This window comes from Molothrus aeneus, chromosome Z, assembly GCF_037042795.1.
Source record: "Molothrus aeneus isolate 106 chromosome Z, BPBGC_Maene_1.0, whole genome shotgun sequence".
NCBI lineage: Eukaryota > Metazoa > Chordata > Aves > Passeriformes > Icteridae > Molothrus > Molothrus aeneus.
The window spans coordinates 11,529,811-11,550,180 of record NC_089680.1 but is presented as its reverse complement, the minus strand read 5'-3'; the positions used below and the strand labels follow the sequence as shown (position 1 = coordinate 11,550,180).

General features: G+C 34.8%; 1 protein-coding gene across 1 annotated transcript in view; it reads right to left on the bottom strand.

The window, feature by feature from the left end:
• The window catches only part of WDR70 (WD repeat domain 70), a 126,582-nt gene that overhangs the window by 75,478 nt on the left and 30,734 nt on the right, over positions 1-20,370 (bottom strand). The window contains exons 6-9 of the mRNA XM_066568864.1: positions 19,928-19,987; positions 14,520-14,653; positions 9,265-9,418; positions 7,834-7,910 (exon numbers count right to left, since the gene is read on the bottom strand). Coding sequence (XP_066424961.1) covers positions 7,834-7,910; positions 9,265-9,418; positions 14,520-14,653; positions 19,928-19,987 — 425 coding nt within the window. The remainder of the gene's footprint in view (positions 1-7,833; positions 7,911-9,264; positions 9,419-14,519; positions 14,654-19,927; positions 19,988-20,370) is intronic.

Sequence of the window (20,370 nt, the reverse complement as noted above, 5' to 3'; positions counted from 1 at the left end):
TTGAAGCTACTTGACTGAAATAATTAAGATAGATCTGCACTGAAGTTGTCCCTAAATAACTTATCACAGAGGTCAATTTGTGATGGCAGTAAATACTCTCTAGGATACCTTTTAGAGAGTAGGAACCCTAACTTTACTTACTAGAGGATGAGAGAGGAAAGACTTGTGAGAAGAATGCTCTACAGTAAACCAGCTGTTAATCAACCATAACCCAAGCTGCAATGACAGATCATAAAGTTCACGACTGCTAAATTTCAAGTTTGGCTGTGATTCTGCTTCTAAAAGGAAAAAATATATGAGAGTAAGGACACCGAACACCTGTTGCTGGAACATTTAACATCACTGACCTCTCTTGCTTATTCTTACAGCACTACCTATCACATTTGCGATAAGAAAACATCCAAATAACAAAAACAACATTATCCATTTCCTCTTCCTTCTTTGTTATTACATAGACATCAACTGATATTTTGGAATAATATAAACAAAGAGTTAGTTATGTCTTAAAACACAGGGTATTTTTAAAGGTCATTCTGCTCAGGTGTATTTCTAGAGAATAAAAAAAACTTTTTAAAGACAAGAATAAAAAACTTTTTAAAGACTTCCTAAATTCCAAACCTTTTTTTCACTTTTAGGCAATTTATAAATGTTGGAATTTCTGTTGCTATCACCCTTAATGCTGTTCTGTACATTAATCCAACATACTGCTGCTAAAATGAAAGATCCTTGCCTTAAGATGAAAGATCCTTCTCTTCCAAATAAGCCAAATAATGTGGCAAAGGATCTACAAGAAATACAAAGACAGTGTTGATCACACACTGTATCTGAACCTTATCTAGAATGGCAAGGAGTACATGCAATGGAAAGGGACTGATCTTTCAGGAATAGTTGTTGCATATTTAAAGTTCTAGGCAATATATAGCCATAAATGAAAAGAGATAGCTTGTGCAAGAAAATGGCTCAAGTGAATATCAATACTGATGAAAGCATTGTATATATACTTTTAAAACAGTGAAAGGTTGATTATAAATTAATTAATTAATAATTAGTCTCAAATTCATTAAAATTAAAATTATCTGTAATGCAAACTTGAGAATTACTGCAGTTCCATGGAGAAGATAATTGCTTTTCTATGTTTGTCTTTTAACATAATTTTGTTCTAATCACATGAAATATTGACTAGCTGAAGCACTGAGAATATCAAAATTCCCACATATGAGAATCTGTGGGAGAATCTGGTGAGAATCTGCACAACATTTATTCTCATTTAAAAAATGCACTCAAATAAACACCGACTTCAGCTAAATCCCTAGGCTAGTGTTATTCATTCATATACTTACAGTTAATCACCAGATTACTGACAGAACTGACAACTTTCTTACTTCTTTCTGCAATTAAAAGCCAATAAATGCTTAACAACCTGTAAAACCCCCAAAAAATTATTATTCATCTGTAATCTCAGAGTAATTAAACTATTTGTTTAAAATAAGACCAAAAAGAAAACCAAACCTGGCCATAACATGGAAAAAAAAAAAGAGTATAGTATTACATGTTTCCACAAGCCATCATCTGGAATATTTTCAAGGAAAATAAAATGAAGTGAGCTTACTGAGATGTGTATGTATCCACTAACAACTGCATAAGTGGGCAGGAACTTGTACAAGTTAAGGGGAATTTTCAGACTTATTCCATAACTGCTGTGTCTAGGCTGTGACTCATTTCAGGGTGCAAGCTGACCTGAGAAGATGATGTTTCACAGAGAAGTCTGATGGACCTGTGTCATTTTCTTGTGTAGTTTTTCCTGCGCTCAACATTGTGCCCTTGAACAGTGATATAAAACTCACTGAGACTCCCTGCTGGTAACCCATGTATCTGCAGTCTGAAGTAATAAATTTACAAAAAGCCTAATAACTGCACATTAGAATATTTTATCATCAAAACCTATTTCTAGGATTTTTTTTAAATGTATAGCATATTTGAATGCCATGCATAAGTCACCTTGGTATAAGAAACAGATCACCTTTCAAAATATTTCATTTACAATAGCAATTTTAAGAGCTTTCATTTGCATTACTTTTTAGTTCAGACTACTACTACACTCTTAGTCATATGAAATCAAAAGTGACTGTCACATACATATAAAGACTATCCCTAAGTGAGTATTTGAGCTATAGCAAGTTAACATCAAAAGAAATATGGATTTAAAATATTTGAAAAGCATTTACTTAAAAAATATTTAAAATGTGTTACTTTCATTTGACACAAGACCACTTGCAAATTTTGCTTTTTAACTTCTTTATGCATTATGAAAACTTCTGTTTCAACATGCCACCCAGAAAATGCCATTTTCTTTTCTTACTTTATTTTTAAACTGTATTCAGGTGGCAACCATTCAACTAAAGACAGACAGTGTAAATGCTACAGGAATCAGATAAAATACAATCTACAACTTGCAAATACTCATTCATTTGGTTTATGAGTGACTGTTTTCTCTAGAGGAGGTATAAATGCTATCTAGAGCCATACAATACAGAATTAGGGTTTAACAGTATATTAACAACCCTCACTTGCTGTCCTGTGTCCTCCTTCAGCCTCAAACCCTGCCATTCAGTGTGCCCCAAGGAGCATGACACAAATGCTTCAACCATTATTTTTAGCATCTTCCAAACTCCTGGAGTATTACTGAAAACCTTTAAATCTTTTCTTGCAAGCATCTTCAAAAAAAATTATGGTTCTGGCAACCAGGTCTGGAGTACACGGCACCTCTCTGCATAGAAATACTCATCATGTGAGTAGAGAAGTCTCTGTTTAAGAGACAGCTATCACTGTGCTTTACTGTTCTGTGTGATGTCCAACACAGATTAAAACCAGCAAAAAGAGAAGATCTTCAGCTTTCCTTCACAGCTGTTAAGAGCATCCCTGGTATCATCTTCCCACATCCATAAAGCATGACCCTTTAAAGGATCCCTTTTTGGGGCTTAGTGTCAGGTGTATACTCCCCCACACATGCCAGTCATGATAGTTCCTCTTCTCAATGTGTGGATTAAATCAAAAGTTGTAGATACATACACAGTATCAACATTCTCTCTTGAAAGTTTCAGAGCAGTCCCTGTACTTAAGGTAATTTACTCTTACACCCATGTCTAGTAAAAATCTTAGAACAAAACTAATAGTAATCTATGGCCGAATTTCCAGAGCTTGTCTTCACTTTATACAAGATCAGTGGTGCACTCAGAGTAAAAGACGAAGAGTAGATGTTTGCACCTTTTCCTCTGATATGCAATATTCTAAAGCTTTTAATTTCTCCTCTTATGAGTATAGATGGTCTTCTTAAATTACGTGAGAATGTAATATGTCAAGTTCTATGAACATCAAAGCACATTAATGTATCATGTCAGGAATGTCAAAACTGGGTACAGGCAGGTCTCCTGCCTTGTAAAAAGTGTTGGGGTTTTTTGTTTGCTTGGTTTGGTGTTGGCTTTTTTTGTTTTTTGGTTTTGGTCTTTTAGGGGGTTTTTTTTGTTTAAAACTATAAACATTCGTACCAAAAATCTCTATGCACCAGAGCCATGTAAAGCTAGATTGGGCTTTGTCTCACCACTTGCTTGAGAGAAGACCTTAGCAGTTAACTTATTCACACGAACACCACACAACTCCAGATATAAAACCATTGCAAAAGTATGTACCTTGAGAATCCACACACTACATTATCAACAGTAATGCCATATGAAATTACATCTTAATTATTTACTGTCACTGAATAACATAAAGATATAAGAAACATCTGGCTACATCTGATCATAGGTTCATTTAGCCCTGTATTCAGAGTCTGGTCATTACAGTTAATTCCCTTCATTTCACCTTACTATCCACAACTGTCATATAGAAGGTATTATAATGCCTACTGCATTTCCTATCTGTTTATAAGTGCTTGTAAACATGTATTTTTCTCATCCCTTTTTAAACTTGCCTCCATGTTCTCCTGTGACAACACCTTACAGAATAAATCTGAGCAGCACCCAATTTTTCTTTTCTTTTATTAGTTCTAAACTTTACTATATCTACTTTCAAGAAATACCTCTTAGGTTTCAAAGAGGTTTTCAAAAACAACAGTTCCACATTCAGCTTACCTACCATCCTGGACATTTCACAAACTTTGATCACATACTTCCCTACTTAGACCTCTCTTCCCTAGAATAAAGACTGCCAGTCTTTTGGTCTGACCTGAGAAGCCCACAGTCTTCAAAATTCAAGTTTTCTTATAATTATATTGTTTTCTTTGCATGTAACATAAACCAAGTTTTATGCTGGTTTTCAACAGTTTCAACAGTTTCATCTTTTGGCCAGGATTTAACCAAGTGCAAATCTATTGGCTTGAACAAAAAAGCCAGCTTTACAAATTGATGAAATACTGTTCTTTAACACCTAAGGGTCAAGTATAAATACTGAAATAAATGTAAAAAAAAATTAGACTAACAGATAGATACAGTTACAACATTTAATGACAACCACAACTCATTCTATGCAAAATGTCAAATAAACAGTATTAAATGAAAAAAATCTGGTTTCTAGAATGCTTGGTACAAATTGCATTTACTTAAAATTCAGAAAACCTGTTTCCTTTAAGCAAAACCAATAAAAGTTTAAATTATATCTTGCTGACACAGACCATTTCTTTCTTTAGATTTAAACTCTCTGCCTTGACACGTAAGTACTCTAGTTACTCTCCGACACAAAATATTCTCTGAGAATACCATATTAAAGCAATCTTACAGAAGTTATTTTTCCTCATTCAAAAATTACCACCAAAAAGAAGTCAGAAACTCACATGATACTGGTTAAAATAGCTGGTATAATTCCAGCAACTGCTGTCAATTAGAATCATTAAAGTTGGAAAAGATGCTGAAGATCATTGAGTTCAACCATTAACCTAAAACTGCCAGATACCCCACAGATACATATACCTAATCACTTCCATGAATGGAAATTTCACCCCTTCCCCTGGGCAGCCTGTTCCAATGCCTGACCACCCTTTCAGAGAAGAATTTTTTTCTAATTTCCAATCTAAACCTACCTTGGTGCAACTTGAGGCCCATTTCCTCTTGCCCTGTCTCTTGTTACCTGGGAGAAGAGATAGACTGACACCTGGCAACACCCTCCTTTCAGGGAGCTGTAGAGAGTATTAAGGTCCCCTCTCCCCAGTCTCTTCTTCTCCAGACTTAACCCCAGTTCTCTCTGCTGCTCCTCATCAGACTTGTGCTCCAAATTTAATAATGGAACCTATATTTTCAAAGGTGTGCTACTCACTAACTCAACTCACCTTCACACAACATCGTTAATGAAAATAACATTACGGCTTTTATTATCTCTTTGAATTAATTATGTTTTAAAAACTGACTAGATAGTGCCATGATCAGATGACCTTCCCTACTCAGCCTTTTTAGCTCTGTAGGCTTGCTGTGGGTCAGCAGTGCCCGGGCAGCCCCAAGGACAAAGCCCATCCCAGAGCACGGAGCAGGGCACAGCCAAAGCCCATCCCAGAGCACCGAGCAGGGCACAGCCAAAGCCCATCCCAGAGCATGGAGCAGGGCACAGCCAAAGCCCATCCCAGAGCATGGAGCAGGGCACAGTCAAAGCCCATCCCAGAGCACCGAGCAGGGCACAGCCAAAGCCCATCCCAGAGCACCAAGCAGGGCACAGCCAAAGCCCATCCCAGAGCACTGAGCAGGGCACAGCCAAAGCCCATCCCAGAGCACTGAGCAGGGCACAGCCAAAGCCCATCCCAGAGCACCGAGCAGGGCACAGCCAAAGCCCATCCCAGAGCATGGAGCAGGGCACAGCCAAAGCCCATCCCAGAGCACGGAGCAGGGCACAGCCGGCCCAGGGAGGGGATTGGCCTCGCCTGGGGCCTGCTGGGCCCTGCTGGCAGAGAAGGATGGGAAGGTCCTTCCGTGCATCCTGAGGAGGGAATCAGAGCTGGAACCTCCAGTGAGGAGCAGCTGAAGTCTTTGGGCTTGTCCACTTTGGGGAAAAGGAGGCTGAGGTGTGACCTCACTGCTTTCCACAGCTTCCTGAGGAAGGAAGGGCACAGGGAGGTGCTGAGCTCTTCTCCCTGGCATCCAGGGGCAGGATGCATGGGAATGGTTCAGAGCTGTGCCAGGGAAAGTTCAGACAGGACACTAGGAGGCATTTCTTTACTGATAAGGTAGTTCCAGACCAACACAGGCTTCCTGGTGATATGGTTGATGGGTGATTTTCCTTAACAACAGGCTTTAACTTCTGGACAGCCCTGAACTGGTCAGAGAGTTGGATATCATTCTAGGTCCCTTCCAACTGGAACTATTCTTTTCAATTCTCATTCACAGCTCCAATCTTAAGATGGATTACTGATTAAACTCAAGAGATTTTAGTTTCTGTTACTATTAAATTTCACAGACAGAATAGCGTGTTCAAGCCCTGTGGGGCAAATTAAGCAATACAAATTGTTTATTTTCACAGGACATATCCAAATCCTTGAAAGACCTGTCACTAGCATGAAGCACAATGCAATCAGTTTAAAATACTTTTGTTGCAATTTCAGCCATGTAGCATCTGTGAAAATGCAATTATGCAGCCATTTATAGTAGTGTTTATTGGGTTTTCTCTTACTTGTCCAGACCATTTTAATTCACAGCAATTCAAGTATCAGGAATGTACTGAGTGCATTTTTGGTATATTAGTTAGGGGACTTGATTAGATGGGAAAAATTAGAAATCTTCATCATTTATAGTATCTTAATTTGTTTTTCATGATCTACAAACTACCCAACCTAATAAAGAAACCCTACTAATGTCTAACTACATTCAAAATATCAACAAACTGTCTAAAGTACTGACTCTAGCATTTAATAATAATTCCTATTATGGAAGTAGTACCTCTCTGCCTAAAACCTGGAACAATATACAGTTTGCTCAAGTGTATTTTTAAAACTTAATTTCTCCATAAAGCACAATGTAGTATTCAGGCTTTTCTCCTTCTGACATGGTCTTATCAGAAACTGTGAATTTTCCCCTTAAAATAATATTTTCATGTACCCATGTAAGTCAGTCCCTTTTGGGAAAAAAAAATGTTATTTAAAGAAATGGATAATTGAAGTCTTCTTTTTACAGTTGACTACTCTACAGATACTTTAGTGGGGAAAATCCTTACTGCCACTCTAGAGTAAAGGAGATTGCATATTTAAAACATCAGTAAAAAATCATTCATGAACCTGCTACTGACAGCTGCAGTAACTTAATTAATGCAGATGTCACATGACATTTTGCCATTTGATTCTAACCATGTGATATTTTGCCATTTGCCATTTGATTCTAACCACAAAGATCAAGACTGAAGCCACAAAATAATTTCTAACAGTCTCTTTGACACTTGTCAAACAACACCCATCAATATTCAGTTACACCTAAAGTGAAACTTGTAACTTCAAATTGAAATCCTCAATCTTCCTAGTGAATTCAGTTACATTGAGTTTCTCCACAGGAATTATTTTACTCCAAAGGAATACCAGATAAAGTAAAATTTTGTCCAAGAATTTTTGTAAAAAACAATTAACCAACAACTTTCATGAAATATTATTAAAAATTATTTCAAGTTACAGAACTAAAATAATACAAACAAAATACATTTATTATCTAGAGGCAAAAGGAATATAGTATTTCCTTCCAGATCTCACTATATTAAGTAGTTACTAAAGATTAAAAATAATTATATTCAAAGTAAATTAAGGCACAGTAAAATACAAGAGCTCAACAAGCCTCCCAAAAAACAGTGAGAAAGATAGACCTTAATACTTACCCATCATTAGAACATGTCAAAAATTCTTCCTTTATCTTTGGATGCCAACAACCTGAATTGAGCATTGCTGTGTGACCCTAAAGAAATAAACATAGAGGTCTTTAAGGGACTTGCAAGCTGTAAGTCCCTTTAAGGTTTTACAACTTTAAGTCCCTTACAAGGTTTTACAACTTTTACTCCACATCCTTCAAGTGGAATCACATGAAAGCTGAGGCACAAATTTGGACCCTTCTGACTGACATCAGGATGATTTAACAGATTGTATGTACTCCATCCATTTCATCCCTACTTGTTTTCATCTCTGAATTAGAAAAACCCTTACACTCTTCCACTATTTTTTTTCCTTTCAGAAACAAGCACAGAATCACACTTCTTTTTCTCTTGGGAGAATTGTAATGCAGAGTAAGGATGAAACAACAGGCATCACTACAGTTTCACACAAACTTTTTCAAGAGACAGAAGAGTAACAGAATTAACAGTAACAACAATACTGACACAATACACCAGTGTCAATCTACACTAGCCAAAGATCCTGTTGGAGAAAACTGAGGAAACAGAATTTCAGAATCAAGAGGGGTTTAATCTCAGATGAGTTTTTCATAAAATACTGAAGTTGCAAATTGACTAGTCAGTTGTTTTCCTTTAAGACAAAAAAACAGAAGGTGAGTGTTTCATGCAAAGTAAGCAATTGCCATTATGATGACTATGAATATAACTATATATATATAACTGAATATAACCGGATTTATATATTGTCCAGTTGGCTTTACTTCTTTGAAGTACAGGCACATGCTCACTGCCTACATTCAAAGAGAAATTTGGAAACTACTCTTGAAATGCTGCAATGACTTCAGTTTGTTTTAGGCACAAATAAGGAGAGAAATACTGAAAAGTTAATGAGGCAATATAACAAGTATTTTAGCATTTTGACTGTTGGACTACAGTATTGTAGACATTTACAAGAGAAAGAAAATCTAAATTATTTTTAAGCAAACTAGAACTAAAGCAGATGTTATTTGATGGTTTTATATATGTATCACCAGCCAAAAGAAATAGTCATCTGACAAGAAAAGCTTTAGGCAAAACAGCATTAAGCTTAGTTATTTGGCAATATACTTTACAAGAAATAAGTAAATCAATTTTATCATCAGTCTGAGCTTTAGATTTTATCATTACTTTTTAGGCTTAAGCTATTTTAAAAACTGACCAGAATTTAAATTATCTAGGTAAATAGAAGCATTGTATCAAAGTTTGTGAAAATACAAGGGCAAAGTGGTCAAAACACAACCAACTGTGGTTGAATCACTTCAGAACTATGAATGAACCCTTCTTCATTTGCATTTTTAACTATCATTAAAAATATACACATTTTTGCTTATTAGTGTTATACTCACAGCATGCAAGTAAACAACCTCCAGCTCCCAACTTTACCTTTGTGTTTGTCATATCCACAATGTACTGGTCTCCCTTTATGCATTCCATTACTGGGAAGCCATCTCTGTCAAGAACTTTTGCCTGAGAGTTACCAGAGACAACGAGAATGACATCTCCTGTGCTGCTATACTGTAAAGACTTGATTTGGTGACTACAAAGAAAGAAGAAAGAAAGGAAAATAAAAAGGGAGAAATAAACCATTTCAGTTAATGTTCCCATAAACTTACACTAAAACTAAAGTGTCAATGGTGAGAAACCATATTGCAGAAACAGATCTATATACACTCCTATATCAGACAGGCAGGAGGCAGAAAGTCTTTTACTAATGGAATAGTTTTTTATTCCACTGTCGTATGTGTCGTGTTTCTTTTAACCACATATAGCTTATCAAACATGTAAAATGTCATTTCTGGCAAACATATTTCTTTAAGAATGCTATTATAACTCCAATGGAAAAATAGTATGTGTCAGATTTAACTACCTAGAGATGAAAATTCTTTTTCATCTTCCCAAAAGTAGAATGTGGAATTACAGTAATCTGTAAATTACTATAACGGGATGTTGTAGTCATACATAAAACTTCATTGTACCTCACATACCAGGATATTAGTCATAGGTCAGCATTCTTGAATCTTTTTTTGTGGTTGGGGCTTTAATTTCATCAAACTTTAGGATAAAGCTAAATAACACCATCAGCCTTGGAAACATGACAATAGATAACCATCTGTCTAGTTTACTATGTCTTAGGTGACTGTTCATTTGTTTTAACAGTGTTCTCACACACATGTTTCATTGATTGAGAAAACCTGCGGCAGAAACCATGGAATAATAGTATCAAGATGACAAAGATGAACTGAAAGTGCAAAGCTGACTGATGAATGAAAAGCCCAATTCCAGCTTCAGCATATTATCTCAGCAACTTGAATTATGAACAAATTTCATGGCTCTTGTTCTATCTGAAGCAGATATCCCTTTGATTCCCTATACTTCATTATAAGGATAGCAAAGAATGCAAAGCATTCTATCCACTTCACACCTGCCAGAATTTATATCCCAGCACATTAACAGAATGTGCAAAGTAACATTACTTTATATTAATACTTCACCTCTGCCTCTAGATTAATCTCAAGTACAAGATTGGAACACATTTGCCAGCTAGATTTGGATTCTCATGGCATCCAAAATATTCCCAAAGAAATCTTCTTATTGCTTAAGAACATTACTGTGTGCATTCAAATCCTAGCACCTTTCAGGAAACTACCTTTTAACACTATTTCCCATTAGTGACGTTAACACTCAGATGACCAAAAAAACCAACTGTGCAACTTCTAATTTAATATTTCAGCATTTCAGTTCTTATACAGTACTGACTTCACATAATTTTCTCAGCAGTAGCTATTATCTATTAAATCTGTCCTCAAACCATGACTTACTACATGAAACACTTAAAATATTGTAATACTTTAAAAGTTCTTCATTGATCATAGTAATGTAAACTAAGCTTAAGTTTCTTATTCAAAAATGTTTGGCAAAAATGATTACATTACAATTCAAAAGCTAAAAATTGCTTCAAGCACCCTATTATGCAATACCAACTGGCAGCCAAATTGGACTGAGTATTATAAGCTGATTTTTAATAGAAAGGAGACATTCAAATCTGTGAATTTCCAAAATAGATCACAGTCAATGTCTGAATAAACATTCTGATCCTCAAGAGAAAAAAATGGATACTTTCTTAGAAAAGAAGATGGCCAGCCACATTAAGCTCAGAGGAAGCACTGAAAGAAATTACAGGAAACCCACAAGAGAAATAATATGTAAATGCTAGAATATTCTCTGCAGACAGCTGATAAACCTAGACTAAAGAATGCATCAGATTCAGTTTTTGCAGAACAAACACATTAGGAATTTAAAATTTTTTCTCAGTTGTACTTCCAAGCTCTCTTGTCCAATCATATGATTCATACAAAATATTCCTAAGCCCCACCTGAATACTATATACAGAACAAAGTACTCATTAAGTTATATGTCTCATACTCTAATGCTGAAACTGGCAAAAGAAAACAGCCAACATCTCCAAAGCACTATTCTGCACTTATCACAGTTGAAATGTAAACATAAAAAGTAAACATTTAAAAACTAGTCTAAAACATATTTTCACTTGATGCATGTCTCGTGCATGAAAAGGATCTGACCACTACGTAATAACAAACAGCTCAGAAGTAAAATCTGATTTCTGAAAGAATCCACAATGCATAAATGGCCACAGAGTCTTCTGAAAAAAAAAAAAAAACAACCTGTTTTCAGACAACAAAATACTAAAAGTCAAACTACAGGCATTAATACTATAAACACTGCAGTGTTCATAATTCAAACAATGTCATCTCATTGCTTCTCAGTAGTTCTTTATCAGCATGTCTGAACAAAGTTTTCTTTTGTCTTAAAATTTCTCCCAGTAAGAAAAGCAACTGATTTTAGAGCAGCTAGCACAGTAACAAATTATTTATCAAAAACATAACAAATTATTTATCAAATCAGTCTTGTGAAAATATTAGCTTTAGGGAAAAGATTTCCATGACTTTTACCTAATGAAAAAAAACCTAAACCCATACCTTCTTGACTGTGCAATGTGACTTCTAAAATTGTTTCTATAAGTAGAATATTTGCAAAGTCACAGAAGTTACCACTTTTCTGATGTTTACTGGAACATGACCAAAAGTGAGGCTCTACAAAGGCAGTTCTTTAGGAAAACACTTTTGGTTCTTATTAATGTTATAGCAAAAGTCTTGGGAAACTTATAAAAACAGTTCCTTTTAATAGCATTAATATGAGTTATTTTGGTTTAAAACTGCCAAATGTGCACAGCACTTTGTACCAGGACCTGCAGAACAGAGCTACATACATGGGTAGAATTATGACACACAAATATTTTCTACACACATAAAAGCTTTGCCTTACACTTCCTTTTGGCTTTAACACTAAGGTATGGCTTGAAAGTACTAGCTTTTTGTCAGGCTGGAGGTTTTTTTTCAGTTTACATCACAAATCCAAGGAGAAATTAAGAGAGTAACCTGATATTATGCTACAAAATGGAGCCTTGACAATACAGAATTGATCTCAGGCCCCTTCATTTTTAAAATGAAATTAAATTTATGGCTCCAGATCTGGATTTCTGCTAACACCTAATGTTTCCATACCAGAACTCCTCAGAATTCTTTGAAATTCAAGTCTGTGAATGCTAATAGCCCTTCAATAATAAACTTCACAGTGAAAAAGTAATATAAGAACATATATACACCTGGACACAAGTTATATAATATTCCTTATAGTGTTCACCAGCTTGTCTCAACATAAGCATGAAAGAACTTGAAGTTGAATCTTTTTACCAGACAGAGATATAGTTCCAGTTTTATGTTTAGAAAAAGATAGAGAAGTTATATTTGAATAATAAGTTTTTTGAGCCCCCAAAATAGTTCATGGGACTTGCACCATAAATGTAATTTCCAAACTTCACACCAGTCAAGTCTATTTTTAATATTACTTCATGTTTATGTTTTAAATACTTTATTTATACATCAATGTACTCAAATCACAAGGATTTCACAAAGAATATTTATATAAAAATACTTGTGAGATCCTTGCAACACACTAAATTAACAGTGTCAAGAATAACAAGTATTTTAAGTTTATATTTTACGATTAGTTTTTTGCTAAAAGGAGCTTACCAATTTATCTGCAAGTTATCCCTGAAATAGAGCATTAACATATATTCTACTTGTGATTTTTCTACAATATTTATGTTTTACACCATTATTAGCAAGTACTACTAAATTTGAACGCACTCTTCTGCTAAACTTGAAAATGCTTTATTAAAATAATTTCCCACTGTGGGAGTAAAGACAGTCAGCTCTTTCTGCTCAGTGATACCAGAGGAAGGACAATACCAATTATATCCTGCTAACTAATCATGTAAATGAAACTCATGCCAGAAAGTCTGAACATGTCACTTTACATGTGAAAACACTTACCTTTTTTAAAATTTATTTATTTATTTATTTATTTACTCATTCTTAAGTGGCATGTTTACTTAGTTATGTTTTCAAAGTAAATGTATCATTTGTCAGCTTATTCTAAGAAGTCAAGATCTGTCTAAGAGATTGGAATTGCATAATGCATTAAAGCACACTTTTTATTTTTCCAATTTATCACACTTCAGACCAACAGTAGAATTCCTTTCTATTTTGTTCCTGTTAAGGATAACAGTCCAAACTTCTTCTCATCTTTCATTATCTAGATTTTTGGCAAATCTGTAGTCAGTTATACGCATTCTAGCTTTCCAAACTGACCAAAACTCAATTGTAGATTTTTAAGATAGTAATGGTTAAAAATAGACATTCTAAGTACGACTTACTCTGTGTATAATAAATTTCAATCCCTTTTTTAATCACACAAAAGTACCTTATAAACTGTACTACATAAGCCAGACATCAGAAAGTACCTTGCTAAAACCATTGTGTTTTATTTTATGCAATATATTTTTCAGAAAGCTCAGTGTGCACTACTGTTGAAGCAGTTCTTTATTCCAGTTCTCTGGAATAATTAAATGAACTCACTTCACTTACTTTTTAATTATCAGTGAACGATGGTGATAGTATGGAAAATAACTCTCTAAAAATGGTTCCTGCATTTTCTTTTCAATTTGTAGGTATAGAAACATAGAAATAAACGTAAATAAGTATATTTTTTTCTTTAAGAAAGACACTATTTCACACTATGTTGTTATTCAGCAATCACTGCAATGCAAAGGACCAGTGGTTTCTGAAACAGAGGACTTAATGAATTCCTTCCCTTCAGAAATCCTGGCAGGAACTAGAGAGGCTCCCCACAAAGGGGTCAATTGTTTTAACTTGCTTCTTCTCTTAATTAGTTTTATGTAAGCAGAATACATATAGAAAGTGTATTCTAATAATGTCAGTTACAACTATGATAGTCAACTTGTCTTTGAGTCAACTTGTCTCCTTTTCTGATGTGCTATTAACAATTGCATTGGCAAATCCACCTGTAGCTTTCTAAAAAGGGAAAAGATGCAAGTCCCTGCAAAAAGCAGGAAAATAAATAAGCAGCCTAGTTCTTAGGTTCACATTCCTTGGTATTCAAGAGCCTTTTAAACAAGCTTTCTTACAAGGCTTTTGTGCATTCTACCGGGAGCTTGACATGAAACATAAAGTGCAAAAGGCGGCCTTCGTGCCTACCATTCACAAGGCTGGAGTGACCGAAAAGCTTGGAGAGAGGCATCCATTCCAGCAAAATCCCAAAATTTTACATCATAATCATATCCACCAGTTATCAAACGAGCACCTGAAGGATCCAATCCCAAAGCAGAAACCTGTAAAGAAAAAAAAATTATAATCTTAATCATTCAAGCTTTTTTATTTTTTCCACAATTCTTCAGGGTGTCACCAAGACATAAAATGCTACTAATGTTAAAAAAAAAAACCAAACCCAAGCTTCAAACAACACAGAGCACTGGTTTCTTACTAAAATATCTTAGCTATATTTTCATTTTGAAATTTCACTACCTTGAATAAAGTGTTAAAGTACTTTTGAAGCAGTAGTAAGAATGGAACAAATACATCCTCTGAATAAACCACAGAAGACAGCTGAGAAAGAAATGGTTTACAGTGTTTACTTCCTAATCATCTCATTGCAAAATGTGGCTGAGTGTTTCTATGAAGAAAATTGTACTCTAGACTTCTATCAAAAGTACAAACAATATTTCCAGCAAGGTAACAAAATGGTGTTTAACATTCACCAGTTTAAGATTCTAAGTTTATTTAAAACAGCTCTTGTGCATATATACATTGCTTAGTTAAATTTCTCTTCTAAAAAAGGAAAATAAGAATAAATTGGGGTATAAAATTGATTTTTTTTTAAATCATGATTATACAATATACAGTATTATACAATACTACAATATACAATATACAGTATTGTATATTGTACAATAATACAATAATACAATATACAGTATTATATTGTTACAAATATAATACTGTAACAAAACAGGTCAAAATAACTTAAAAGCAATTTCTTTTATATACAAAACCAGCTTCTCAGAGCTATTAGAAATTCTGAGGAAAGAATGCTTATGCTTATTATTCTCATCTGTTATTCTCAAATCACAGATCAAGTAAAATGGAAATTTTACTGAAAATCTATATTAATTCTCTATTTGAAGAATGGTAATGTTCTATAGTACAATAAATAGTATTTCATATACTAAAACAACCAGTAGTGTTCAAATCACTACATGGAGAAATAAGGTAACAGAAGGCATTTCACTAGAAATTTAATAATTATTTAAAATCATTTACCTTCATAATTATTTCTTTTCCTTTCAAATTTGTAAAAATATCATATTTACTACTATGGTTTCAAATATTATTGGAAGATTAGCTGGAAAAAATGCTAAATTAATTTAGATACCAAGAGATTAATTCTAAAATAATTAAGTTATCTACATAAGAGAATGATGAAAAGTTCTATCAAAAAACATAAAACTAGAGTATTTTTGGAATTACTCAAAATTACACCTAATATGAAATGTTAAAATGCCTGAAGAAGTTTTCATTAAAAGACAAAATTCATATGGAATTCATGCTTACGTTTTAATGGAGCCCATGGGTAAAACCTAGACTATAACCAGCAGATTACTTTTAACAAAAACAAAACAAAAACATGGGTCATCCCACATTTATAAGATAGATAATCATCACACTGAAAGACCCTTTCAGTAAAAAGAAAGACAGTCTCCAAGACAATAAACTAGTAGTAGTAGTACTAGTACTAGTAGTAGCAATGACAATGGTTATTATAATGATAATGATAACATTCTATAAAATGTCAGGAAAAGCATTTGAAGCAATAAACCAGGAAATTAAATTCTGAAGGAAAAACAATCCACCAAGAATATATGACTTGTCCAAAACCATGTGGAAAAAAAACCCCAAATCAAACAAACACACTGGATACAGAATAAAAGGCAAAAAACCCTTCATTTCTGAGTGGAGGGTAACACCTGAGAATAATGTCATGACTACAGGTTAACAAAACCGAATTTCTTCAGGGAAGAAAACAACTCAGGGAATTACTTTCAGATGTCTAAATCAGTATTAAAAATTCTAGATATGGACGTACAAAAACACCAAGAATTTTACACAGAAGATACTTACCTATATGTATCTTCTTTACACATATACATGAGAAGTACTGACAGGAACAATGATTTAATGCAGACACACAGTAATACCACCAAAAAAAACTTGTCTCAAAGATATATCAGTCTACTACTGTACTTTTTTTTCAAAGCTTTAGTATACATCTATATACACTGTGTTATGGACACTTTTAAAACCTATGTAAACTGTTGAATAGTTCCCACAGAAAATATTTTAAAGCATGGAACCAAGTTCATGAAAAAAGTAACCTACAGAAAACAATTGTCCCAATAAAACAGCCTGTATGAACAAAATTTATTCTTTAAGATGGACAATTTGCTTCCCTAGAATTTAGATTTCCTTACATGAATTAGTATGGGCTTCTTTTGAGTTTTGTTTTTCCAGTTTCAAGGAGAAAAACTTCACTTAGCAATTCCTTATTTTACCAAAGACTCATTTTTAGTCATCTTCTCCTTCAGGTTCCCACTGCTGCTGACCAGCTCTGTGCTGGACACTTTAAGCATCACCTCCTAAGGCAGGAACAGGCTATTCCCCAATGCTGGAAATCAAGCAGGTGAGGCAGAAGCCTGGCTTGGCTGAGCAGGGATTTTCTCTATGAAGTAAGGGAAAAAGAAAGGTATATGCCCAGTGGAAGCGAAGTCAGGTGACATAGGAAGAATACAGAGATGCTGCTTACTACTGCAGGGAGAAAATCTGTGCAGGCAAAGCTCAGTTGGAGTTGGAGCTGCCCAGAACCATGGAGGAAAACAAGAACTTTTTTTTTTTTTCAAGAATATTAATGGTTAAAGGCAGTGCAGAAATAATATCAGCCCATTACAGGATAAAGATGCATACTTCACAAAGAGGTCAGAGACAAAGCAAATGTTTAAAGCTTTCTTTGCCTCTGTCTTTTGATGGGGAGGGTCAAAACCATGACTGTGAAAATTATCCCAGCCAATCCTGAAATTGAGCAGGATCTGCTGCCCTAAGTGGATCCCTACATCAGGCCATAGAGCCTGATGAGATTCATCTGAGAATCCTCAAAGAGCAGGCTGATGTTATGCCAAAGCCTTTCTTGATGACTTTCAGGCAGTCTTGGGAACATGGAGAGGGGTCCCAGCTGACTGGAAACTGACAAAAGTGGTCCCAGTTTTCAAGAAGGACAACGCTGTCATCAGTCACCACCAGCACGGCCTCATGAGAGGAAAGTCTTACTTATCAAACCTGATTTCCTTTTAAAACAAAGTAAGCCATCTAGTTAATCAATGGATGCCACTTGATGTGATCTTTTTGGAAATAAGTAAATTGTGCATCTCTCACAGAGATGTAATCCTACATCTACTCTTATATCTCTCACAGAGTCCTTCTTGATGAAATGTATTAGGAAAAGGTCCTTCACCCAGAGGGTGGCTGGGCACTGGAAAAGGCTCCCCATGGAAGCTGTCACAGCAGTTGACAGAGTTCAAGAAGTGTCTGGACAATGCTCTTGGGTACATGGTGTGACTCTTGGGAATGGTGCTATGTGGGGCCAGGAGGTAAACTTGTTCATTTTTGTGAGTCTCTTTCCAACTCAGGAAAGTCTGTGATTCTGTAACACAGGTGCCTCACAGTATTTCAAATATGCAATGCCCTAGTATAGCCAAGTGTCTGAAAATAGTACTTTCAAGAAAACCAAGATGTGGCAGAAATGATGATACTATTCACCAGGCAACTGACTCCTCCTTAATCTAAATGTTGTGCTGTAATTCAGAACATTTCTAAAAAGAATATACCCCTTTTACAACTTAAATGGAAATTCTGAACACTAGCTATTTCATTAATGATTTCTGACATGCAGAAAACTGGGCATATCCATATTAATCAGAATACTCAAGTGTTCTATTCAGTAACTTCTATATGAGGGAGCGGTTGTGAAATGAGATATTAGAAAGCACATATTTAATATTCTTTTTCATACCCACCTATATATCAAAAGTATCATGAGAAATAAATAATATATATGAAATTTCATTGGGAACAGTAATTCCTATTACAGTGTACAAGCAATACAACTGGGAAATTAATCAGTTTTCTGGGAAGACTCTCTAGCTTGGGAAATCTTTCCTGTGATTTCTCAGCTGCACAGGAATAGAGTCATCATCAAATCCACATTCACTAGATTGAAGAGGTACAGATGGGATAAATAAGCTTAGCTGAAATACAGTACACTGTATGAACATAATGAGGAGACTGTAGAAACATTAGGGCAAAATACCAAAATCAAGATATGAAGTTACTCCCATCTTTATGTGTCTAAGGTCAGGGGTAAATGGTTTCACTGTTCTAAAACAAACAAAAAAACCCCCAAAAAGACAGCCCTCCTACAGAAGAGATATTTTTTTCAATATGTTTAATTTACTGCGTCCAGTCTAATCCAACTGTGCTATATATATCCCACACTACAATTCACCTCTGTTCAAGGTGATGACAGCTGCATTCTCCTGCAGTCAAAATATCTCAGAAGTCTTCCAGAACTGTAACTTCCACTTAACAAGGCCTTTTAGTTAGAAATAACATGAGCTTACTCTTTAAGAAGCCATGAAAAGATTTACTGGTTTAATATAGAAAAAAAAATAAATCAAAAAAAATTACCTAACAAAGTTTGTTAGGACGTGTATTCAAGAAATTTACTGCAGAAGCAGGTGGTGTCACATGTAAAATGGGAAACTGATTTGCATTAGTACACTACTCTGCAAAATCTAGTATCCATAGAAATTAATATGCAAAGCAGTTGCGTGCATTGTGTGTAGAAAAATCCACTCTATTTTGTTTAATGTTGTGCAATGCATCTTTTACAGGTCAATCAGCCCACAAAAACAATTGAATTTATATTGAAGATGTGATTATACAGAGATAGAAATACATAGAGCAAAGAAAGATACTTCCAGGTTTGATTGTGGTTCTTTCAAAAAAAAGCAAAGGAGCAGTAGTGAAGATAAAAACTAGAAAAGATGCAGTGAAAGACAAGGAAGAACAAGATCTCAAGAAATTGAGAATGGTGTATAAATAAAAGACTGAAGTAAAATGAAGTACTTGGCTGCAAAGAAGTCGTTGGCAATAACATTCTCCTTTAAACCCATGACCAAAGAAAGGTCTAGATTAGACCCATGTCTACATATTAGGAAGGTCTATCCTAGAAGAAAAGCTCTAACAATTACAGAGAACATACTTGATGACAATGACACTACAGTTGAGTCAAATGGAGCCATATTTAGGTTATTACAAGAAATTGAAGAGGTAGTCATGAAACACACTTTCAATTGCACTAAGAAAAGAGACCAACTAAAATAACAAATCAAGGAAAAATATGCTTCTTGAACTTTAGCTGATAAGTATTTCTTAACCTATTTCACAGACTGGCATAGTTTAGAAAAGCATGAAGGGTTGAAAACGTTATCACTTACTGTCTTTGTTCCATGCTGGAGTGTAATTTCATGAGAATCTGGGATTTTCTTGACAGGGTTCTGGAAAAAAAGAAAATTCACCTCTGTGAAAACACTGTTATCCCAAAAAAACACACTAATGCAATATATATGTAAAAGTAAGAAGTCTTCCATCATACCAGTTGTAACATGAGGAGAAGAAATGGGAAAATCATAAACCAGAGACTGATTTCACATTTTTATTTGCATGAATAGACTCCCAAAAATATGATAAATAATTGTTTTTAAAATATGACACCATCTTAAGACTAAAACACAAAATATTTTCTTTTTTTTTTCTCTTCGGAAGATATTAGTTCACACAGACAGAAATGTAATGGAAGTACTCAAGTACTTTTGAACAACTTTCTACAAAGGTCTACAATGTGAATCATTACCCTCAAAATGCTTCTTTATCTGGCACC